At 40.2% G+C, this 23,814-nt stretch overlaps 1 protein-coding gene across 3 annotated transcripts in view; it reads right to left on the bottom strand.

Annotated features, from left to right (window-relative positions):
• LOC133532404 (intersectin-2-like) overlaps positions 1-23,814 on the bottom strand; it is a 53,473-nt gene that overhangs the window by 15,598 nt on the left and 14,061 nt on the right. For 2 of the 3 annotated variants that reach the window (XM_061871048.1, XM_061871046.1), the window contains exons 10-24: positions 23,099-23,209; positions 22,294-22,358; positions 21,727-21,909; positions 20,098-20,209; positions 19,417-19,494; positions 18,013-18,211; positions 16,288-16,368; positions 14,907-15,025; positions 14,307-14,370; positions 13,915-14,019; positions 12,520-12,582; positions 10,875-11,007; positions 9,305-9,467; positions 7,157-7,323; positions 6,458-6,593 (exon numbers count right to left, since the gene is read on the bottom strand). In XM_061871048.1, the coding sequence (XP_061727032.1) occupies positions 6,458-6,593; positions 7,157-7,323; positions 9,305-9,467; positions 10,875-11,007; positions 12,520-12,582; positions 13,915-14,019; positions 14,307-14,370; positions 14,907-15,025; positions 16,288-16,368; positions 18,013-18,211; positions 19,417-19,494; positions 20,098-20,209; positions 21,727-21,909; positions 22,294-22,358; positions 23,099-23,209 (1,779 nt within the window). Of the gene's footprint in view, positions 1-6,457; positions 6,594-7,156; positions 7,324-9,304; positions 9,468-10,639; positions 10,687-10,874; positions 11,008-12,519; positions 12,583-13,914; positions 14,020-14,306; positions 14,371-14,906; positions 15,026-16,287; positions 16,369-18,012; positions 18,212-19,416; positions 19,495-20,097; positions 20,210-21,726; positions 21,910-22,293; positions 22,359-23,098; positions 23,210-23,814 lie in introns of all 3 variants that reach the window. The other variant, XM_061871047.1, reaches the window with a different exon arrangement.

The raw sequence follows: 23,814 nt of genomic DNA on the forward strand, positions 1-23,814 counted from the left end.
CGATGATGCAATAATGAGTCACTCTGTGTCGACACGTGCAAATCATGTGTGGGCGTCGCATGGCGCGTCGCCGGCCAGGCTCCCCTTCCCCGCTTCGCCGCGCACCGCAGACGCCAGCGCATGGCATGATGCAACTCACTTAGTTGCCCGCAGCCCGCCTCACGGCACGACCGTACCGTTGTCTGAGCGAGTGAATTGAACCATGGCGTTGTTACATCATTGCAACTTTTGTAACGAAGATGTATTATCAAACTGTTTGATATCTCATTCGGAAAGTGACCGCCACATCCTGCTTTGTGCACAAGAAAAGTCTGCCGACGGTGCTGTTTACATTGTTGACAGTGCCTTCAAGTGCAGAATAATTACATACCGGATTAATGGGAGTGCAGACATTTTGGATCCTAAAATGTATTTGTTGAATATTGGAGAAACGCTTGAAAAGCTGATTACCATTGAACTAAAAACACATAAACATGTAAAAATAAATGTTGAACTCTTTGGTACTTTTGTGAAAACCAATGCTGAAGGTGAAGTGATACGTGATCTAAAGTCATTCAACACAAAAAACGTGGCTCTGCATAAAGACTGTATGGATTTTCCATCGTATTTTGAACAAATATCCTTGTGTATTTCCAAAAAATGTGAAGATTTCGACGAAAGGGACAGCGGTTGGGGTCTCGAGAAGATTGAGTTTTCTCAACGTCAACGTTAACAAATATCAACCACTCAAAGGATCTACATATATACCACTGCCACCCGAGGTGCAATCGAAGAATGCATGTGTTAACGTGAAAAATCGTGATAACAAGTGTTTTTATTGGGCCATCATTAGTGCTCTCTATCCAGTTGATAAAAACAGTGATCGTCCCTCATCGTACCCACATTATACAGACATTTTTAACGTGACAGGTATAAAAGATCCGGTTTGTCTCTCGGACATTAAAAAGTTTGAAAAATTAAATAAAATCAGTGTTAATGTATATGGTATTGATACAGATAAGAAAAGGGATGACAGGGGTCTGACTATTGTACCTCTACGTATTTCGAAAATGTCTTGCGAAAATCATGTAAATTTGTTATATTTTGAGAGAGGTGATGTTTCACATTATTGTTGGATTAAAAATTTGTCTCGTTTAGTGAGTTCGCAAATTAGTAAGCATGGAAAAACAACATGGATATGTGATGGGTGTTTACACCCCTTTGCAAATAAAAATAAACTAGATCGACACCGAGCAATTGGTTGTGGGGAGACACTTGTAGAGCTACCTAAGCCTAATAATAAATACTTACGTTTCAAAAATTATAAAAATAAAATGAAAGTGCCATTTGTAATTTATGGTGACTTTGAATCGATTTTAGTTCCATTAGCTAATGAAAAGTCTAATACTACAAGTGCTACTTGTAACACCCATAAACATGTGCCATGTAGTTTTTCCTATTATATTCATTGTGAATATGACAATAATTTATCCAAATTTGTTATCTATCGCGGTGAAGATTGTGTGGAGAAATTTATACAGAGCATTCGTGAAGACGCTGATAGAATTATAAAAATCTTGCAAAAAGTCGTACCACCAAAAAAAATTACAGCGACAGCAGCGGTGCTAACACATCCTCCAATATATGTCATATTTGCAAGAAAAAAATTGGAGATGATGAAGCTTATGTAATTGATCATTGTCATTTAACGGGTAATATTAGAGGCAAAACACACAATTCATGTAATTTGAATTACCAATTACCAAAGTTTATACCAGTCGTCTTTCACAATTTGAGCGGTTACGATTGTCATCTATTCATTAAGGAATTAGCCAAGATTAAGGGAAAGTTAACCTGCATTCCCATTAACAAGGAAAAATATATTTCATTCGATTTAAGGATTGACGAATACAGTCTAAGGTTTGTCGACTCGTATAAATTCATGTCAAGTAGCTTGGATAAACTAGTTTCAAACCTTTCACAGGACCAATTCAAAATACTACCAAATTTCTTACCACCATCCGATAATTGTTACGAACGTGAGAAATATATGAAGTTACATACGCGTAAGGGAGTTTTCCCTTACGAGTATGTAAGTGACTGGAGGCGGCTTGAGGAAACTGCGCTACCCCCTCAGGCCGCCTTCTATAGCAGCCTCACGGACTTAAATATTTCCGATGAGGATTACCAACATGCAAAAGATGTTTGGGATGCGTTCAATATTACAACTCTGGGTGAATACTGTGACTTATATTTAAAGACAGATGTTCTATTATTGGCTGAAGTGTTTGAAAACTTTAGACAAGTGTGTATAGGTGCGTATGAATTAGATCCGTGTCAATATGTCACTGCACCCGGTTTGAGTTGGGACGCCATGTTGAAACATACCGAAGTATGCCTAGAATTGTTTACGGACTATGAAATGATTCAATTTATAAAGAAAGGTATAAGAGGTGGTGTCTGTCAAGCTTCAAACCGCTATGCTAAGGCCAATAATATATTCATGCATGATTATGACGTGAATCAGGACAGCAGTTTTATCATCTATTTGGATATAAATAATCTTTACGGTGATGCCATGCGACGCCCGCTTCCAATCGATAACTTTAGGTGGATGAGTGAAGACGAGGTTAAACTGTTTGATATATCAACACAACGGATAGACTCTGATGTTGGATATATATTGGAAGTAGATTTGGAGTATCCACATAGCTTACATGACTTGCATAATGATTACCCTTTCTGTGCTGAAACCAAACTACCAATTGAGGGTAAAATTAAAAAGTTATTGCTAACATTCGATAACAAAACCAATTATGTTGTGCACTATGCTAACCTCAAACTATATATTGAAAAAGGGTTAATTTGTAAGAAAATTCATAGAATTCTCACTTTCAATCAATCATCTTGGCTAAAATCATATATTGACTTAAATTCGCAAATGAGAGTCCAAGCTAAAAACAGTTTTGAAAAAGATTTCTTTAAACTCATGAATAACTCCATATTCGGGAAAACTATTGAAAATGTCGAGAAAAGGGTTGATGTCAAGTTGTGTAAACAGTGGGATACTTTGCACAGCGAACATAAGCAACGAACAAAACCTACATATGGTCTCGATCGTTACATTTCCAGACCAAATTTCCACAGTGCCTCTATTTTCTCTGAAGAACTGGTAGCTGTGCAAATGAACAAAACCATAATTGTATACGACAAACCTATTTATGTAGGTTTTAGTGTATTAGATTTGAGTAAACAAATCATGTACAACTTCCACTATGATTACATGTTAAATAAATACGGTGACAATGTAAGCCTTTTATACACGGACACCGACTCTTTTGTTTATCATATCAAAACAGATAACTTTTACGAAGACATTAAACCTGACTTGCAAAGCAGATTTGACACTTCAGATTTGCCTCAAAACAACGTATATAATTTACCACAAGTCAATAAAAAAGTTGTGGGCATGATGAAGGACGAAAACAATGGAAGAATAATACGAGAATTTGTTGGGTTAAGGGCAAAAATGTATGCGTATATATTAGACTCGGATGACAATAACGAAATTAAATGTATAAAAAAAAACAAAGGTGTTAACGCCGCTGCTGTACGTAGGTTAAATTTTAATAAATACTATACCTGTTTAGACTTGAGTAAAACTCTCTATGATAACATGTATAATTTGATTAGTGATAAGCACAATATGTACACTCAAATTAGAAGAAAGAAAATTCTCTGTGGTAAAGATGAAAAGAGATTCATTTTGAACAATGGTAATAAAACCCTTGCATGGGGACATTGTAAAATAGCTAAATTATTGGTAAATAAATAATTACTCATTCACTTTTAAACTTTTTTTTTATTTCAGTATACCTATCTATCTACACACCTGCGCATACATGATCATTTCTCCACATTATTGTTCAACGAGCTATAGGAAATTTCCCATTCCCAATTCAAAAAGCAGTGTATAGGTTTTTAAAGTGTTGGCAATGCGCGTGTAACAATTCTAAAGGTGCAGGCATCCATAGGCTACGGTGACAGTTTATCATCAGGCGGACAGTATTTGCCACCGACGTGGTATAAATAAGTTCACCAGTACCAGGAATCGGAATTAGGTCAGCTAAAAAAATACCTATTACATAATATAGAGTGGTTACAAACCGGATATAAAAATGTATTTTTCTTGAATACCTGGATATTCGATATTTATTTATTATTCACATACAGATATACTCGACTTTGCTAGTTAACGACATACTTAGGTTTAGAAACTCCCTTTTCTAAAAAGTGTGATGTAAATGTTACCAGATGTAACTAGAAATAGTTACAACTTTTAGATTAACATGAAACATCCCGTAATGTAAGTAAAAACATGTATGTTTAACATTACGACTAGTACCTGGATAAATATCGAATACCCAGGTATTCAAGAAAATATACATTTTTCTATCCGGTTTTAACCACTCTATATTATGTGCTCTTGCAAATATGCCCGTATGCATATTTTAAAACAAACTTATTGGGCAGTTGGAAAAGTACAAAGTCCATATATTTGTTGACCACAAGCTCCAAAACCAACCGCACCTGGAGCAAGCCGATGCCATCGACCTGGACCTTGACGCGTACACGTGCTCTGTGGCGTCAGATACATACAAAGTAGCGCCAATATATAAACATATAAATATATATATGCATATTTTAAATCTAACTTATTCTCTCTCTTATCTGAGGGGGTGAGAGGGGGTGAGAGGGGGGAGGGGGGGTGAGGGGGGTGGGGGTGAGAGGGGGTGAGAGGGGGGTGAGGGGGGGGTGTGAGGGGGGGGGTGAGGGGGGGGTGAGGGGGTTGAGGGGGAGGGGGTGAGGGGGGGGGGTGAGGGGTTGAGGGGGGGGGGGGTGAGGGGGGATGAGGGGGGGGGGGGGGTGAGGGGGGGGGGGGGGGGGGAGGGGGAGATAAATACCTAAAGTGAGCTGGAATCGGCATATCCTCCCTACTGTCACACCTGATGGAAAGTGAAGACAGGGCCTAAGATAGAGCTCACCGGTTCAGTACGGTAGGACAGTGCAAAATTATGGACCTTTTTATAAGTATAACGAGCGAGCTCATCGCCAACAAACTGTCTCGCAGTTTGGCGAATATTTTGTTTTGTAGTACACATATTTTATATTTTAATGTTATAATAATAATAATAATATGGTGGTTGGATCAAGGGTCAGATGCAGAAGGCGGTGATCTTGGACACGGCGCGGATAGTCCGCCGGTTCCTCTCTCTGCGGCCCTGACCACCGGCAGCTTGGGCCCTGCCCCGCTGCTGGCGGCACCCTAGGTTAGGTTTTTTATAATGTGTTTATATATATTTTGTATTGTTTTGTGAGTGTTTTTATATTTTACTTTTATATTCATATTATAAATGACCTAGCCTAAGACCAAAAATAAATAAAGGAAATAATAATAATAAAAAAAAGTAGTAGCCTATTCACTCTTGCTTTAAAGAGACCGAGGTCATATTTATCAGGGAATACAGATGGCGGGAGCGCATTCCATTCTTTAGCCGTCCGTACGAAAAAAGAGGAGGCAAACATATATTATTTTTAATTTATAAATATTTGTGTTACTTCTACTGATAATCGCGAGCTCTTTCGATCGTAATAGGAGAGAAAGTATCGGTATCTGCTTACGAACTACCAACAGTTGGCCTTTGGTCAGATAGAGTACATACTGATCTTAAGTCTTACAACATAAAGCATGTTATACCTTGACGTAACTTGCAGGGAACTAGCCGACTTATCTAATGTCTTTAGCTTGTCGTTATCTCCCCCACCAACCTGCCTTCTTACGGACCACCAACAATTGATCTTTGGTCAGATAGTACTGCATCAGGGCTCAACTAAGGAGGCAGAGAACCAGCAAGCGATCTTAAATCTTAAGTCTCACGATATAAAGCATACCTTGACGTAGCTAGCAGGGCAGCAGCCAGCTTATCTATAGCGACCATTAGCTTGTAGTTCTCCCTCCCACCAATCAGTGCCCGCCTTTCTTACAGACCACCAAGAGTTGGCCTTTGGTCAGATAGAGTTAGTACTGCGTCAGGCCTCCATATCAATACGTCTATTAGCAAGTGACCTAATATCGTATATCTTACACCTTAAAGCATATTAAACCTACGAATAACCAACAGTTGGCTTTCAGTCAGATAGAGTTAGAATTACATCAAAGCTCGACAGAAGGCAGGGGACTACCAAGCTATATAAAGCTTAAGTATTAAAACGTAAAACATGTTTTACCTTGAAGTAGCTAGCAGGGAACCAGCCAACTTGCTTGCGACCTTTAGCTTGTAATTGTCCTTCCCACTAAGCGCCTTCTTAAACACCACCAACGGCCTTTCGTCAGATAAAGTAAGTACTACATCATGGCTCGACGGAGGCAGGGATGCAGCAAGCGATCATGAGTCTAACACCATAAAGCATGTTATACCTTGACGTAGCTAGCAGGGAACCAGCCAACTTGTCTATTGCGACCTTTAGCTTGTAGTTCTCCCTCCCACCAACCGGTGTCAGCCTTCTTACGGACCACCAAGAGTTGGCCTTTGGTTAGGGACAGTTGTTCGGCGCTGAAACCAACAATTATATTCGAGTTGGCATACAATTGTCAAAAATAGTTCATTGTAAAAGGGCTAAAGTGTAAAAAATTACAAAAAAACTAGAGTCCAGAACTGAAAATCCCATCAAAATAATATTTGAGCCTGGGTTCTTTACTTTTATAGCTTTATTTGAGTCACTTTATAGTGGAATTTATAGATTATTCATAAATAACAATGTGTTGATTGTTATTGTTTTATGACAGGCAGAAATCATTTGAAAAATCTAAACTACCTTTTTAGTTATTTCATTAGTTGATAAGACCAAAGAGAATTTGAAATAGAGGTGCATTGACAAAATATACTTTACAGTCACAGTAAATTTACTGCCATCTTTCGACACATGATTAAAACTTTTAGAACTTTTGATCCTTATTCTTTCACTGATATGTGTTAATTATCAAAGAGTAGCATCATTCAATAGAGCATAGGCCAAAGGTATGGCGCCAACACTCGAAAAGATGCCGCTTTACTGTGGCTACAAAGTTTACTTTGACAATCCACCTCTATTTCAAATTGTCTTTGGTAAGACAAACCTGGTAGCGGTATACGCAGCGATAGCCTGAGCCACCTCGGCCTTCCTGCGTCCAGTCGCAGAATCGCGACCAGAATCTCGCCGAGCGGCCGACGCTGGTCGCGGCACGGACGCATTGTCGGTAATGGCGGCCACTTCTGACGAGATTGGCGTGGAGGATTTTTGCTCCTGAAAAAAAAAGGTTTCTAAAACGAATTGAACACTTGTCTTCTGTGACGCTTTATTTTTAATACCACGTCGTTGGCAAACAAGCATACAAGCTCGATGGTAAGCAGTCACCGTAGCCTATGGACGCCTGCAACACCAGAGATATTAGATGCGCGTTGCCGACCCTTTAAAAACCTGTACACTCCTTTTTTGAAGAACCCCATACTGTAGATCCTTGGGAAAACCTCGGCAGGGAGCTCATTCCACGTTCGAAGCGTCCGCGGGAGGAAGTTCCTCTTAAACCGCACAGTACGCGACCATTTAGGTCCTAGGTGTGAGGATGAACAGCCTGCCGACGGCGAGCGGTGCGGGGATAGAAAGGTGATAAGAACGGTGGAGTTTCTTAAGTGAAATAACCTTAATTGATTCGTAGATACGAAGGAATATTTCCATAGTAAAATGATGACAAGACCGATTACACGTAGCATGGTAATTTTTGTGTGTATGGTTTTAATTAGGACCGCAACTGCGGCTGCGTACCGCACGTCGAATCTTTCTCCTGCATTGAAATGTCTTTGGTCACAGATATTAGTAGTTCTAAGCAAAGAGAAGCGTGACAGCGTTGTCACGTGACGCGGTTGTCCCTCTATATCCGGAGGTCCGGATATTCTCTTCTACAGGTCGCATTTCTCAACCGATTCTCATGAAAGTTTGTGAGCATATTCCATAATTCTCATGAAAGTTTGTGAGCATAATTCATAATTATATACTTAGATTTTATTGTCGATTGAGTTTTTGAAAATGTACAAAATGGCGGAGCTATGGAGTCCGTGAGGTCTACAGCTCACATGTGTGTCTTAGTATGTTAACAGCACCAATCATGGGACATTTAAGAGAAAAATTGGAGTATTTTTGATATTTCACCGACATTTGTAAATTGTCTACCGCTTTATTTTTTTAAAGTGGAATGTCCAATTCGTCCTCTATGTTTTCTATGTATTTAATGAAAGCTACTGCAATTGGTTTCAATATTATTAATCAATTAAAACTGTGTTTTTATTGCTCCACTCATGGGATGTATGGCGCCATTAATTTTCAAACTAACAAATATCAATGAAAAATTAAACTTCAGCAGCTCTTTGGCTCTTGTTTATGGTAAAATGTTGTTAGCGTTTAAAACCTGTAGGGCTAAGATGCCTGTCACGTTCTAACAAGTATGTAAGTGCGAAAGTGACGGGAATAGTAACAATCGATAAAAATGGAACCATGCTGCCACTGCTGATGGTAAAAACTTGTTTTACAGGATTTGTCTATACCATCCCATCACTGGTGCCTGTTCCATTATAGGGGTGTTTACTATGAGCTATGTGAAAATCTGTGTTACAGAATTCAGTGTCCTCTCCCATATATTAGAATTTTTTTTTATATGATGATGATGTCCTCCCAGACGTATCCGTCGACGGCGACATCTTGACAAATAAAACGGTCTTAACTATTACGTGCATGGGCGCGGACGTGGCTTGCAAATCCAAATTTTGTTTTAAAAGTCCGGCAACACGAATCACAGTAGAGCTACCCATTTGCGTTGTATGTGTAATGGTAGGAGGGCTTGGGCTGAGTTTTTCGGAGCTGGCGTTTGGCGTCAAGATCTTCAAGTCGGGTGTGCTCCAGAGGAGTTACATGCGCGTTGCCGACCCTAAACTCGCCCCCCCTCGATAAGCTCTGGCAACCTTACTCACCGGCAGGAACACAACACTATGAGTAGGGTCTAGTGTTATTTGGCTGCTGTTTTTTGTAAGGTGGAGGTACTTCCCCAGTTGGGCTCTGCTCTAGATCTGGAATGACATCCACTGGCTGTGCCCTACCACACAAAGCCAGATGACATTCACAATGCCCATACCTCTCTTTTGGACGTAGTTTAAGGACGTACCCGGGTCCAAACTATTACATATGACTTTACTACATTTACATTAAGTAGTTGGATGGGAATCTAAAGTCCTACCTGTACCGGTTCGGTGGGCAACACCGGTGTGACCGCCGCGGGCTGCGGCGCGGGTTCCGGTTCCGGTTCCGGGTCCGGTTCCACCGCCTCCGGTATGGGCGCGATCGGTTCCGAGGTCGTCGTAGCGTCTTTTGTCACGTAGTTGGATGGGAAGATACCGGTCCTGAAAGATTAACGTTGCCGAAATTAGTCATCACAAAGGAAGGAAGAGAAGATAATATTGTAGCTACAAAATTTACAGCTAAAGTAGGTAGCACTGTGCACTGTGAAATGCCATACTTTTTCTCTGAAGCTGACTGTACCGCGGTATACCGGTTGGGCATATGTCCGGTCTCCCAAGCCTGATATTTATTTAGCTATAAACTTACAATAGGACAACAAGATTAAAACAGAAAGCCAATTACAGGAACTCACAGGTAATTACAAAGTATTCTAAAAAAAACCGGACAAGTGCGAGTCGGACTCGCACACTGAGGGTTCCGTACTGTTTAGTATTTGTTGTTATAGCGGCAACAGAAATACATCATCTGTGAAAATTTCAACTGTCTAGCTATCACGGCTCATGAGATACAGCCTGGTGACAGACGGACGGACGGACGGACAGCGGAGTCTTAGTAATAGGGTCCAGTTTTGGTACGGAACCCTAAAAAGTAATGCTGACACTAACGCACACACACATGCGTACTAAGAAAAAAAAAAAAAAAACACAATTGAAAATGAAAATAGAAGCCTTACAAATAGACCCTAGGTACCGAAAAACTTACTTCATTAGCGCCCAGAATAACTGAGGTCTCGGAGTGCAAAAGAGGAAACAACATAAAGTACAGTTTATCTGTTTAAAAGAAAACCTTATAGCTGCGTCATAAGGTACCTATTGCAAATACGTCCCGTCGCCCAAGCCTGCTATGTACAAGAAAAACTTATAGCCGCGATACGTCCGGTCCACCAGTCGCCGTCTCGTCGCATGACCTCGATCTTCTATCCAGCCTCGAACACCAGGTCACCAGGTTCAGCTGAGTAGTATGGGTACGCTGCTATGTAACAATCAACCTTACAGCCACGACATAAGGTACCTATTGCTAATACGTCCCGTCTCCCAAGCCTGCTATGTAAAAGAAAACCCAATAGCCGCGACATATGGTACCTGCTGCCAATACGTCCTGTCTACTCTCGCCTGCCTCGAACCTCAGGTCACCTGGTTTAACTGAGTTGTATGAGGACGCTGCTATAAAACAATCAACCTTACTGCCACGAAATAATGTACCTGTTGCCAATACGTCCCGTCTCCCAAGCCTGCTTTGTAAAAGAAAACCTTATAGCCGCGACATATGGTACCTGTTGCCAATACGTCCGGTCCACCAGTCGCCGTCTCGCCGCATGACCTCGATCCTCTCTCCTGATTCAAACACCAGGTCACCATGTTCAGTTAAGTTGTTTGGGTACGCTGCTATGTAACAATCAACCTTACTGCCACGACATAAGGTACCTGCTGCTAACATGTACCGTCTGCCAAGCCAACCTACCAAGCCTGCTCTGTAAAAGAAAACCTTATAGCCGCGACATAAGGTACCTGTTGCCTATACGTCCGGTCCACCAGTCGCCGTCTCGTCGCATGACCTCGATCCTCTCTCCTGCCTCGAACACCAGGTCACCAGGTTCAGCTGAGTTGTATGGGTACGCTGCTATGTAGAAATCACCTCCCTCTGGAAAAATTGTAAACCAAGATAAGAATATGCAATTATAGAGCTACATTAGTTATTTACCATACAAGTGCGGAAAAGAGGACATTCGAAACGAGTGGCTTTAAATCGACACGAGCTGCGAACTACCTATTCGCATGTGTATCGTACAACGTTTTACAGTACATATGGCTCTTTAAAGTTTCAACATATGCACAGATTGCTCATTCCCGCACGGGTGCGGGAAAGTAGCACCATATGTACTGTAATAGTTATTTACGATACAAGTGTAGAAAATAGGAAATTCGCAACGAGTGGTGATCAATTAAAACACGACCGAAGGGAGTGTTTTAAATCGACACGAGTTGCGAATTACCTATTTATATATACCAGTACATATGGCTCTTTAAAGTTTCAACATATGCACGGAAAGTGCTCATTCCCGCACTCTGCGGGAAAGTAGAACCATATGTACTGTAAAAAAAATACTTACCGCCTGACATACCACCCTTTATGAGTAAATGACACAAATAAACGCGAAACAATTCCTTTTAACCTCCGACGAAAAAACCATCCAGCTCGTCAGAATCGGTGCGGTACCGTACTGGACCCAACCATTTGCTGCGCCCTGCAACACCGTCGACGCTGCTGTATGTATCCCGTCTACATTACCTTACGAAGGTATGACATCGTAAAGTATGTGAGAGTACAGTCGGGACTCATCCTGAGGGTCGTGAAGTTGGAATCCCGACACAATGCGAATTTTAACTCGTTTGTGGCGAGCGTTCCGACTGAACGTCTAGCGACCTTCAACAAGGAGGAGTTTTGGCCGAAGGGTGTCAAGTTCCGGCGGTTCCGAGGCCGGCTCCCTGAGACTGCGGGGTTGCGTAATGCATCGCAATAATTTGATTTAAAAAATAGTACATTACGATACAAGTGCGAAAAATAGGAAATTCGAAACGAGTGGCGATAAATTAAAACACGACCGAAGGGAGTGTTTTAAATCGACACGAGTTGCGAATTACCTATTCGCACATGTATCGTACAACGTTTTACAGTACATATGGCCCTTTAAATGTTCGACACAGTAACGTAATATGCTACTTCTCGCACTAGTGCTATAAAGTAGCCCCATATGTACTGTAAAATATATTTTTACAATATGTATGCTAATTTTAAGGTATTTATCTATATGCCTGAAATAAAGATTTTCATTTTCAAAAATAGGGGTGATATATGTTTGACGCATATGTCTATCTGTCTGTGGCATTAGCTCTCCAACGGATGGCCCGATTTCAATGCGGTTTTATTACACGAAAGCAAGTTTTCCCGCGGTGGTTGTTAGCTATGTTTCATAGAAATCGATCCAGCAGTTTGAGGAGTACCAACTCTTTCCCAATGATGTTGGGATAAAATGAATAGCGTAGGTTTTTATTTATTTAATAGTTATATTGGGGAGAGAAATACGATCAAACTCAGAAAGCAAACCCTGCAGAAAGAGACGGAAATTCCACGTTTGTTTTAAATATAACTTACCAACAACTGGCATGGCTCCACCGAGATCATTAGCGATTTCAGCTTCAGGGACTTCAGCAATACCTGTAATAGACATTTACATTATTAAATCCCATGTCTGCCAAATACAGAATAGAAAGTATTCAGTTTTTTTTTAAGTTTTGGTTTAGTTATGATATGAACTTGACTCGAAGCGCACCAGTAAGTGTGAGCGATGCCTCGGCACGACTCACTTGAGACACTATCCGTATAAAAACTAACCGCCTTATTCATAAAACTTTACGGGCCTGATTTAGTTAAATTATATTTTATCCCTTTCTGACAAATACAGAAGTCAAAATGACAGATAAAGATTAACGATTCATAGCTAATTTAGGCCAGTGACGCGTTTATGAATAACGCCATAAATCGATAGTGACTATTAATAGAAAATGTCATCTAGCCTATTCCAATACTAAACCTCATTTTTACATCCCAGACATTAAAATTTTGATTTATACCAGTTAGGGACCGGTCCGGTATCCCGTTCGAGGGTTTTGGAAGGAGTATTTCGTAAGGCTTTGCTTTACCAAAGCCGTTGCTAACTAAAACCCTTTGATTTGGCTTTTTAAGCGTTTCATAATACGGGTAAACTGATACCCGTTCCTAAGCGCTAACCTCTTAAAGGGGTATTCGATTATAAATTATAACGCTTATGGCATTTTCAACTTTCTCTTAGTAAAAATTTAATCAAATATTGCTTATTTTTGTTTAATGTGAAGGATTTTTTGATTTAGGAAAGGGATACCCTTTCATTTTTGCGGCATCTCTGAAATAAGGGATACCCTTTCATTTTAGCGGTATCTCTGAAATAAGGGATACCCTTTCATTTTAGCGGTATCTCTGAAATAAGGAATACCCTTTAATTTTAGCGGTATCTCTGAAATAAGGGATACCCTTTAATTTTAGCGGTATCTCTGAAATAAGGGATACCCTTTCATTTTTGCGGTATCTCTGAAATAAGGGATACCCTTTCATCTTAGCGGTATCTCTGAAATGGAAACCCCTACCTAAAGCTAAGTCAAATGAACGGGTAAGCAATTCAAAGGGATAGCCAATCGTTGGGGCTTTTCGATAGATGACTAAGCCATTTATAAGCTTTTTTCTGGGAAGGGGTGGATGGGTTCCGGATACCAGTGGACCTTTCGGACGCTCCATTCGGCTCAGCGTTGCAACGAGCAATTATTAGGGTTGGCAAAACTTGATTGTGTGATGTATGTGGGTACTTAGCCCTCTTTCTCAAGTATATAGTCTGTGGCGTTCCTAGACGTTGCCAGCGCGCAAACTTGACAACCCTTAATATCCGAAAGGGATAGTGATAGTGGCACGGTTTTGTAAGAAGTGTAGTAGTAGATATTATTTATTCTTTGGTTCTACCTTCGAGTTGCGTCTTAGTTTCCAGTGGTTCAATGACCTCGGTGGCGTAAGCTGACGCGGCGTTGATATCTTCCACGTAGGATTCCGGGAACCAGCCAGATTGACCTGGAATATAGCATTTGGCTTGAGAACTACAACAGAAAAAAAATTAGGGACTATCTTACAGATCGACCTAGCCCCAAAGTAAGCAAATATATACATACTTAAATAGATAAAAACAAACTTTGATGCATAGAAAACAACTCTAACTCAGAAATAACTATTCATGGTAAACACACAAATAACGATCCTTACCGGGATTCGAACCCAGGATCTTCAGCTTCGAAGGCAAGGTCACAACGGTAGAGGGATCAGAATACTATTAAAAAAAGAAAAATTAGAAAAATAAGTACCTCTAGCGGTACCCCATCGCCACCCGGGCTCCGCGTCGCCCCTTGGTGCCACGGCTTCGCTCACCTGAAATGTTTCCATGATACTTAACGTCGGCAAAATTCACGTACCTCGTAACTCTATTATATTACAAAAAAACGTGTTTGACAGTTTTAGACAGCATTATTCTGAACACATCTAATGGCAAAACTCTTAAGAGGGAAAAATTGCTTTTCGAACCTAATGAAATAACGGTATTTTTTATATGACATTCCATTTCGGGAGAAAACGGTTTCCACTGTAGACTCAATTCTTCCACCGTACGCGCCGTGAACTCGTATACGAAACGCCAACGAGGCGCCGATGATGATGAGAGAAAAGATGACACTATCTCTATCGCGCACATACTGACCAGGGGGCCTACCGCGAAAACCGAAATTCGCAAATTGCGGGGATCTTTCTCTTTACTCTTACTAAGCCGTAATTAGAGTGACAGAGAAAAATGACCGCAATTGACGAACTTCGATCTTCGCGGTAGGCCCCCAGGTCGCACTGCAGACTCAGTTCGTCCTTGTATCATGTCGTATGAGAGGGATGATAGGCTATCTCTATCACATACATACCAAATCACCGCACTGGAGACTCAGTTCGTCCACAGTACGAGCCGTGAACTCGTATACGCAGCGCCAGCGAGGCGCCGATGATGATGATGGTGTGATAGTAGATGGCACTGTCTCCGTCGCTGTTGACAAATAAACTAGCTTTTATATTATAGGATATGGAAAAAGGCCTATTCCTATTCGCCCCACCCGATAAATAGTCCTTAGTGGGAAGAAAACTTTCCCACTTGTTTGGACAACTGGGACGAACAAATTCCAACGTGTCGTCATTCTGTCATATTTCGCAAGTTAAAGCCGTCCCCTATCTGAATGATCGCGCGATCCAACTCCCTCGAACCCCCTGCCTCGTTCTTTGCCTTTACAACTTGAATTTGCACATGCAAGCTAAGTATTGCATCCGTTCGCTCTCTTAGCACTCACTTTAAACTTAAATTATCAGTGTCCTATCACTCGAAACTAAAATCGGACGATGAATTCACAGAGAATAATTACGCCCGCGTCGCATCGATTGACTAGCGTTGAAAATACCCGGATAAATACGGGAAAATTTCCCAACGACTCGTTTTTTTTTTCAAGTTTCTTTCGAAAAAAACAATGCTCAGTACAACACTTCCGGAAAAAAACAAATAAAGCCAAAGTTTTTTTTAAACTTCTGTATTTTTCCATATGAATTTAATTGGGAATTTAAACAGGATGATTAAGGTTGCACGTCTAATATGTTAGTTTCTGGCATTTTATATATGTATTTGACACTGTCATCACTCATCAGCGCCATTGTGTATGACGTATTTAATTTTTTTGAACAAACGAAATTTGGTAAAATTCCCGAAAAAACATTTGATTTTCTCCGGAATTTACTTCCCAACGAGTGACACAGGTTCCCCGTCCGACGGCCGAGCAGCGATTCCCCTCGTCGCCCGCGCAGGGACCCGCGCGCCGGCGCATCGCACGAACTTGTATGGTATAAATTTCTCAAAAACTATTTATACTATTTAAAAAAATCGGCAGACGTAATTGAAGTGTACATCATTATTCACCATTGGTTACAGTTTCGTGTTGTGTACAGTCGCGTTGCGTAATAAAGGAGCTTATACGGATTTTAACTCGAGAAAAGGGTTCACGGAAAACGTATACACTTGTGATACGAAATATCAGTAGACATAATTAAAGAACAATTACCAACCTAAAATATTGTGTAAATAAATTTATTGTTTATACAACGTTCAAGCGTGCTATGTGCTATAGCAACGTAAAAACGGCGAATTTGGCCTGGTAGCCCCTTAACAGAATGATGTAGACGAAACGTAATGTAAATGTAAGGTAAAAACGCCGCATAAATGACTTAATAAGGAATAGACAAGATAGATAGTTTAAAACCGAATACCTGTGGCGGCGGGGGCGTCGCCCCACGCAGACTCCGCGGCTGGCTCGCCCCACGCGTCGTCTGACGTGCCCCAGTCTGCTTCTGTTATCAAACAGGAACGAATATAACATAAACAACACGTTAGTTTTGTCACGGAGTTTGTAATCAATCTAGTAAATGAGATCTAGGTGCGTCCATAGCGAATGCGCCACTAGTTTGCGCCTATTTCGCACATTAGCTAGATCTGAACGTACACACTGTTTGTGTCGACCAGGGGGCTGCACTTTTCACGTTTTTATGTTTGGTAAACGACAATGTTCTTCTTCTCAAGAAATCACTCATTTGACGACCAGTTTGGCCTAGTGGGTAGTGACCCTGCCTACGATGCCGATGGTCCCGGGTTCAAATCCTGGTAAGGGCATTTATTCGTGTGATGAGCATGGATATTTGTTCCTGAGTCATGGGTGTTTTCTATGTATTTAAGTATTTATAAATATTTATATTATATATATAGCCAATTTGTGTACTAATGTCCTATAATATTTATTTATTTATTCATGCAGCAAATGCAGGAATGTAGTTTAGATACAAAGAAACTGTCAAAATCTCCCAAAATCCCAAACCGTTTCCCCAAAAAGTACCAGGCGATCATAACTCCCTAAGAACCTGACCAACAGCACCCCGGGCGCTGTGGTCTTCCGCTCCAAGTATACTTGACGTTTCAATTCATAAAGCTATGGAAGGTGGAGGTAAGGAATGGAATTTCCAAATACTAAAAACTGTCATAAAAAAACCTTAAATAGGTGGCGCTACAATACCTAGAATACTTGAAATAAAAATCATATCATAAGCAGCGCACTTCACTCTGTCAATAACGCCTAGATTCTTAGCTACTCAAGCGGTACTCTGAAGGGATTTGGAACTATTATTTATAGCTGACAACTGGACACTTTTGCATCAGTTCTGCCTATTGCTTTCCTTACCTCTACCTTCCATACATAAAGCTGCCAGACTTTCTGACACGTGACACACTTTCTGTCTCTGACAGCTGTAGCTTGTCTACTTTTCAAGACAAATAGCGACAATTAAAAACTTACGCGGGACTCGATAAAATTCAATTTCACTAAAATAATCGCGATCGCCTGGTGTCCGGGGCACGGCATATTCCTTAGCCGTCTGGCGTTCAAAGGGTTAAACTTTCGAAAATTATTATTTAAAAAAAAGAACGAGTAAGCGGGCATGTAAGAAAAAGCAGAAGCTAGTATCACTCTCATAACCGACGTAAAACATTGTCAAAATTCGTGTAAATCCTTAACCACGTGCCCATAAAGTACCAGGCGATCATAACTCCCTAAAAGCCTCACGAGTAGCACCCCAGGCGCTCTCAGCAGGTGCTGTGGTCTACCTCTCCAAATACTCCTGCCGTTTCACCTCGTACAGCTGTCAGACCTTCTGACGCTTGTCACCGAGCCCTGTCACTCTCTTTGTCTCAGACAGCTGTGGTTTGTCAAGTTTTCAAGTCAAATGGCGACAAATTGCTTTTTGATGTTATTTTAGCGTCTTAAAAACTATTTACATTTTAGAATCTTTTTTTTGTATAAAAAAAGGAGTACGCGGACGTGTAAGAAAGAGCAGAAGCTAAAGTTTCATAGTCGCACAAAACCAGAAAACATTGTCAAATCCGTCAAAATCCTCGACCGCATGCCCAATAAGTACCAGGCGATCATAACTCCCTAAGAACCTCACCAGTAGCACCCCAGGCGCTCTCAGCAGGTGCTGTGGTCTTCCGCTCCAAGTACTCCTGCCGTTTCTCCTCGTATAGCTGCCAGACCTTCTGACACTTGTCACCGAGCTCTGTCACTCTCGCTGTCAGCTCTGACAGTTGTGTCTGGTTGGTGTCAAGGTCGGTCTTCTTGCTTTCGACTATCGCCTTTGCTGCTTCCACCTGGATTAGAAATGGCAATTGAGGTCATCTTTAAATATAATATTAGTAAGAAAGTAAGGTTTATTAGCATGTGATAGAGGGTGGGCCAATGATAAATGCATTTAAAAACACGAAAAAATCAATAAAATGTCGTTTTTAAATAAATATTACATTACGATACAAGTGCGAAAAATAGGAAATTCGCAACGAGTGGGGATAAATTAAAACATGAACGAAGGGAGTGTTTTAAATCCACACGAGTTGCGCATTACCTAAGATAAGAAGGGTCAAAAAATGCTCGTGGCGTATTGCTTTACAATGTTCGCCTACGCCTTGGGCTCCGGCTCACATTGTAACTCACGCCACTCGCCTTTTTTGACCCTTCTTATACAACTGTTGTATAAAACACTATAATAAATCATGGGCCTAAAGTACATTAAAAATAATAAGAGCACGTCAGTTTGTAATAAACATTAACATGAATTTCCACATGGAGCTGATTATCATCTAAAATATATGAAACAGTTCCGTTGCAAACTGACAGACAACGCACAGCCTAAGGCGATCTTGACATTGGAAGCGATTGTGCGAACAAGTCATCGCTATATACACGCATAGCGCTGTCACGCTCATACACCGCAGCGAATGGTGAAGGTAGGATTTGAAAATTTTATTATTGAAATATTGTAGAAATCCAGAGAAACAATCGGGCCCTACAAAAGTTAAAATGGGGTTGAAACTTTAATACTGTGCGAAGCATTCTATTGCAGTGCAACGAGGGGGGTGAGTGAAATTTTGGATACGAGGGAATTAAAGACCCGAGTTTGTAATATTCTTCCCCAGAGTTACATACAATGATTTCATCACACTTGCGAAGAAAAAACTAAATTTTAATTTCTCGACAGATTAGGTATCGAAGGCATTCAACCATGATTGAAAATTACGTAAAAATATTTTAAACAGCTATTAAATTAATCAAATTAAATATATTTAAACATAAACAAAGATATTAAATTATAAACGTCAGTATTTTAAAAGTAAGGAGAAGGGAGTGTTTTAACTCGACACGAGTTGCGAATTATCTATTCGCACATGTATCGTACAACGTTTTACAGTACATATGGCCCTTTAAATGTTTGACACAGTAACGTAATATGCTAATTTGAGCCTAGTGCTATAAAGTAGCGCCATATGTACTATAAATGTATTTATCCGGCAACGTCTACCTTATCTCGCAGTTGTTTGAGTGTGACCTCCATCATGCTAAGCTTGCCGTCTTCGCCAGCGCCCTCTGACGCCTTAGCCTGTGAACAACACAAATTTGAAACACAACTTAAGGATTTAGGATCAAATGGTTCCGTACATCACACAATAATTTAAAGTGTTCTTTTCTAAGATTGACTCACGCTTAACCCATAGCAAAGAGAATTTGAAATAGAGGTGGATTGTCAAAGAAAACTTTGTAGCCGCAGTAAATTTACTGCCATCTTTCGACACATGATTAAAACTTTTAGAACGCCAATTGACTTTGATCCTTATTCTTTCACTGATATGTGTTAAAGTTGTTAAATATCAAAAAGTGGCGCCATCTAATATATCAAAGGCCAAAGGTTTAGGTTGTGCCCGGTAAAACGGCGCCAGTTTTTGATATTTAACTAATTTAACACGTAGCAGGATAAGGATCAAAGTGAAATGGCGTTCTAAAAGTTTTAATCGTGTGTCGAAAGATGGCAGTAAATTTACTGTGGCTACAAAGTTTTCTTTGACAATCTACCTCTATTTCAAATTCTCTTTGGTATTAGATAGCAATCATAGTCGATTCTGTTTCCAATGTTGCCGATAGTTATTTCATTAAAATCAAACTATGTATGTAACCATAAAGTTCTTAAATTAAAAAAAAATAATACCTTGGCATCCAGCTCGGCCTTCTCCTTGTTAAGGGCGATCTGTTTTGCGTTGAGTTCTTTCACTCGCGCTTTAAGCTGCTGCATTTCGGCCATGCTCGAGTCGCGGTCCGACCTGGAAATATAATTAAAACATAACAACTTTAAAAAACATTAACCCGACTACGATTTATCGTAAGAAAAAACTTTCCTTCTGTCAAATTTTAACCCGACAGGCCCGACTACTCAATTTCGTAAAGAAACCTTCCCCTCTTTCAAATTTCAATCCAACAGACTCGACTACTCATTTTCGTAAAGAAACCTCCCCCTCTTTCAAATTTCAACTCAACAGACCCGACTACTCATTTTCGTAAAGAAACCTCCCCCTCTTTCAAATTTTAACCCGACAGACCCGACTACTCATTTTCGTAAAGAACCCTCCCCCTCCTTTAAAATTTTAACCCGGCTACTCATTTTCGTAAAAAAATCCTCCTCATATTTCTAAACTTTAACAAAAAAAGTCCATTAATAAGTTTTTGTCCAAAATTTCACTTTTGATACAAGCTTTTATCGCTGGCTGTACTTTTCTTTCCACAGGCAAATAACCGATGACCGGGCATCGGCTAAAGGTTGTGGCGCCATCGCTAGAAACGACATAACGACTAATAGATCAAAGGCCAAAGATATGGCGGCATCGTTTCGAGCGATGGCGCCATAACCTTTAGCTGATGCCCGGTGAGATGGCGCCACGTTTTGATATTAAACAAATTTAACACGTGTCAGTGAAAGAATAAGGATCAAAGTCGAATGGTGTTCTAAAAGTTTTAATCATGTGTCGAAAGATGACAATTAATTAAAGATAAATTTACCGTGGGTACAAAGTTTTCTTTGACAATCTACCTCTATTTCAAATTCTCTTTGGAATTTACTTAGCAGCGACCATAGCAGTCCGAATACTGCGTATATCCTTCGCCAAGTTGCCGGCTTTGGTGGCGACGGAGCTCAGCTCTTTGCGGATAGAGCTTGGCTCTTGGCCTTGAGGCTCAGGACTTGGGTTTGCTCTTCGGTGCGTAGAGCTTCCAGTTAAAAGAGCTTGGCTCTTAAGTTCTTCACTCACCCCATTTCATCGATAGTGCACTTAGCAGCGGCCACAGCAGTCCGACTGCTAGGTATATCCTTCGCTAAGTTGCTGGCTATGGTGGGGACAGTGTTCAGCTCTGCCAATAGAGCTTGGCCCATGGCCTTGAGGCTCAGGATTTTGGTTTGCTCTTCGGTGCGTAGAGCTTCCAGTTAACAGAGCTTAGCTCTTAAATTGTTCACTCACCTCATGCCATCGATAGTGCATTTAGGAGCAGTGACAGCAGTCCGAATGCTGCGAATGTCTTTCGCCAAGTTGCAGGCTTTGGTGGCGACAGTGCTCAGCTCTTCTGATAGAGCTTGGCTCTTGGCCTTGAGGCTCAGGACTTTAGTTCGCTGTTCGGTGCGTGGAGCTTCCAGGGGCCCATTTCTCAAACGGTATTAGGCTAATATTATTAGTCCACAAACTGTTACATTGTATGAGTTTTCTTGACAACACACTAATAATATTAGCCTAATATGGTTCGACAAATGGGCCCCAGTTAACAGAGCTTAGCTCTTAAATTCTTCACTCACCTCATGCCATCGATAGTGCATTTAGCAGCGGCCACAGCAGTCCGACTGCTGCGAATGTCTTTCGCCAAGTTGCCGGCTTTGGTGGCGACAGTGCTTAGCTCTGCTGATAGAGCTTGGCTCTTGGCTTTGAGGCTCAGGACTTTGGTTTGCTCTTCGGTGCGGAGAGCTTCCAGTTCCCGTGTTCTAGAAGGAAAATTCATAGAATATAATTAATTAGAATAAAACAAAATTAAATATAAGTAATGCTGTATTTACTAATTTGTAACTAAATATCTTTAATTCTTTATTTCAAAAAAATAAGACAGAAACTATGGACATGTTACATTGAAATAAAGAAGAAAATTTATAAATTCAACGCCTCAGGCGGTTACGATATTAAAAAAAGAAAATATTTGCCAGAATTGGGTAGTACAATTAGTAGAGCGGTTGGGTCGGTATCGACGGACTTATTTTTTTCCAATTTATGGTTTCGTCAGCAGACAGGATATATGTATTATCAAATATTAAAAATATATACATATTGTACTATAAACGTACCTATATCATTTACGTTCTTATATAATTTACCTCTTTTTCTCCCATTCTAGCTGGCATTGCCTTTCCATCTCCTTTCTTGCAGCCTCGCGTTTTTCCTATAAAATAAACAAATCGGAAATGTAAGTAAGTGAATATCCTTTATTAAAATTTCACTATTAAATGTATTTAATTAATACCAATACTTATAGGGCTAAAGTGTAGGTCAGTACAGTCGGCAATAATAGAGCGTATAGAAAATATTATTTTTGCTAGTCCTTTGTTTTTAACAATCAGTTACTTTTATGAGGGCCATTCACTTCGTTCGTTTCTTAATCCCACACTCGTATTTTAATGCCTTTTATTATGTAAGTCACATAAAATACTATTAACGTTGACAGATGGATTGGTGCAATTGACATTGACATGTGGGAAGTCCAGGCAAGCTATGTCAGCACATACTTTATCATGATAATGTACGGTAAACGTGTCCAACTTCAACATTTATCCAGCAAATAGGCCACAAGGGCACTTTTACACGTCAACATGGAATTTACATACAAACAAAAACAAGCACATTAACAATTATAAAATACAATTAACTGAAAATATTAATGCAAACTAAAGTATCATTATTACTTAGAGATGTATAAAGTCCCTAAATGACGAATTACAAAAAAACTAAAATAATAATAATAAAAAAACACAAACATACAAAAAAAAACTAAAATTATTTATAGGTGTAAATATCTCTAAATGTCAGACTTAAAATAAATGATCATATGTATAGTTTATCAGATTCGGAAGTTAAAAACAAAATGTAATTATACAGCCCGAGAGAGGACATTTTATAACTCACTTGTTCTTCCTTCTGTTTCCTCATCAGTTCCTCTTGTTCCTTCTTCTGCGCCTCTAATCTTATCTTTTCCTTCTTCTCTGCCTCTTCCCTTTCCTTACGCTCCCGCTCAGCCTGCAAAACCAAGCAAGATACAATGAAAAATTTAGAAAATGAGTTCGCATTAACAGTAAAAGTGGATTAAATTCAATTAAGCCAAATTCGCAAATTTTAATTATCCTATTGTACTTACCTCTGCTTCCTTTGAAGCGTAAAAAAAAATGAGGCTTGTGTGAATTTTGGGAGACAAATATGTATACACGGTGTTTTTTTAAAACTCCGTTACCATTGGCGTAAGGGCTAAGTACATTTAAGCGACCTGAATGGACATAAAATTTATGGAAGGTAGAGGCAAGGAACGCAATCTCCATAGGCAGAACTGTTGCAAAAGTGTCCAGTTGTCAGCTATAAATAATAGTTCCAAATCTCTCCACAGTAGCGCTAGAGTAGCTAAGAACCTAGGCCTTATTGACGGAGTGACGTGCGCTGTCTATGAATTGGTTTTTTTTTTCAAGTATTCTTGGTATTGTAGCGCCACCTACTTAAGGTTTTTTGATGACACTTTTTGGTCTATGGAGATTCCATTCCTTATATCCACCTTCCATAATAAAATTTATATCCACCAAACAAGTGAAAACTATGACATATCCATGACATTTCTAATATCAATAGGCCCAGAT

This window comes from Cydia pomonella, chromosome 27 (assembly GCF_033807575.1).
Source record: "Cydia pomonella isolate Wapato2018A chromosome 27, ilCydPomo1, whole genome shotgun sequence".
NCBI classification, from domain to species: Eukaryota; Metazoa; Arthropoda; class Insecta; order Lepidoptera; family Tortricidae; genus Cydia; species Cydia pomonella.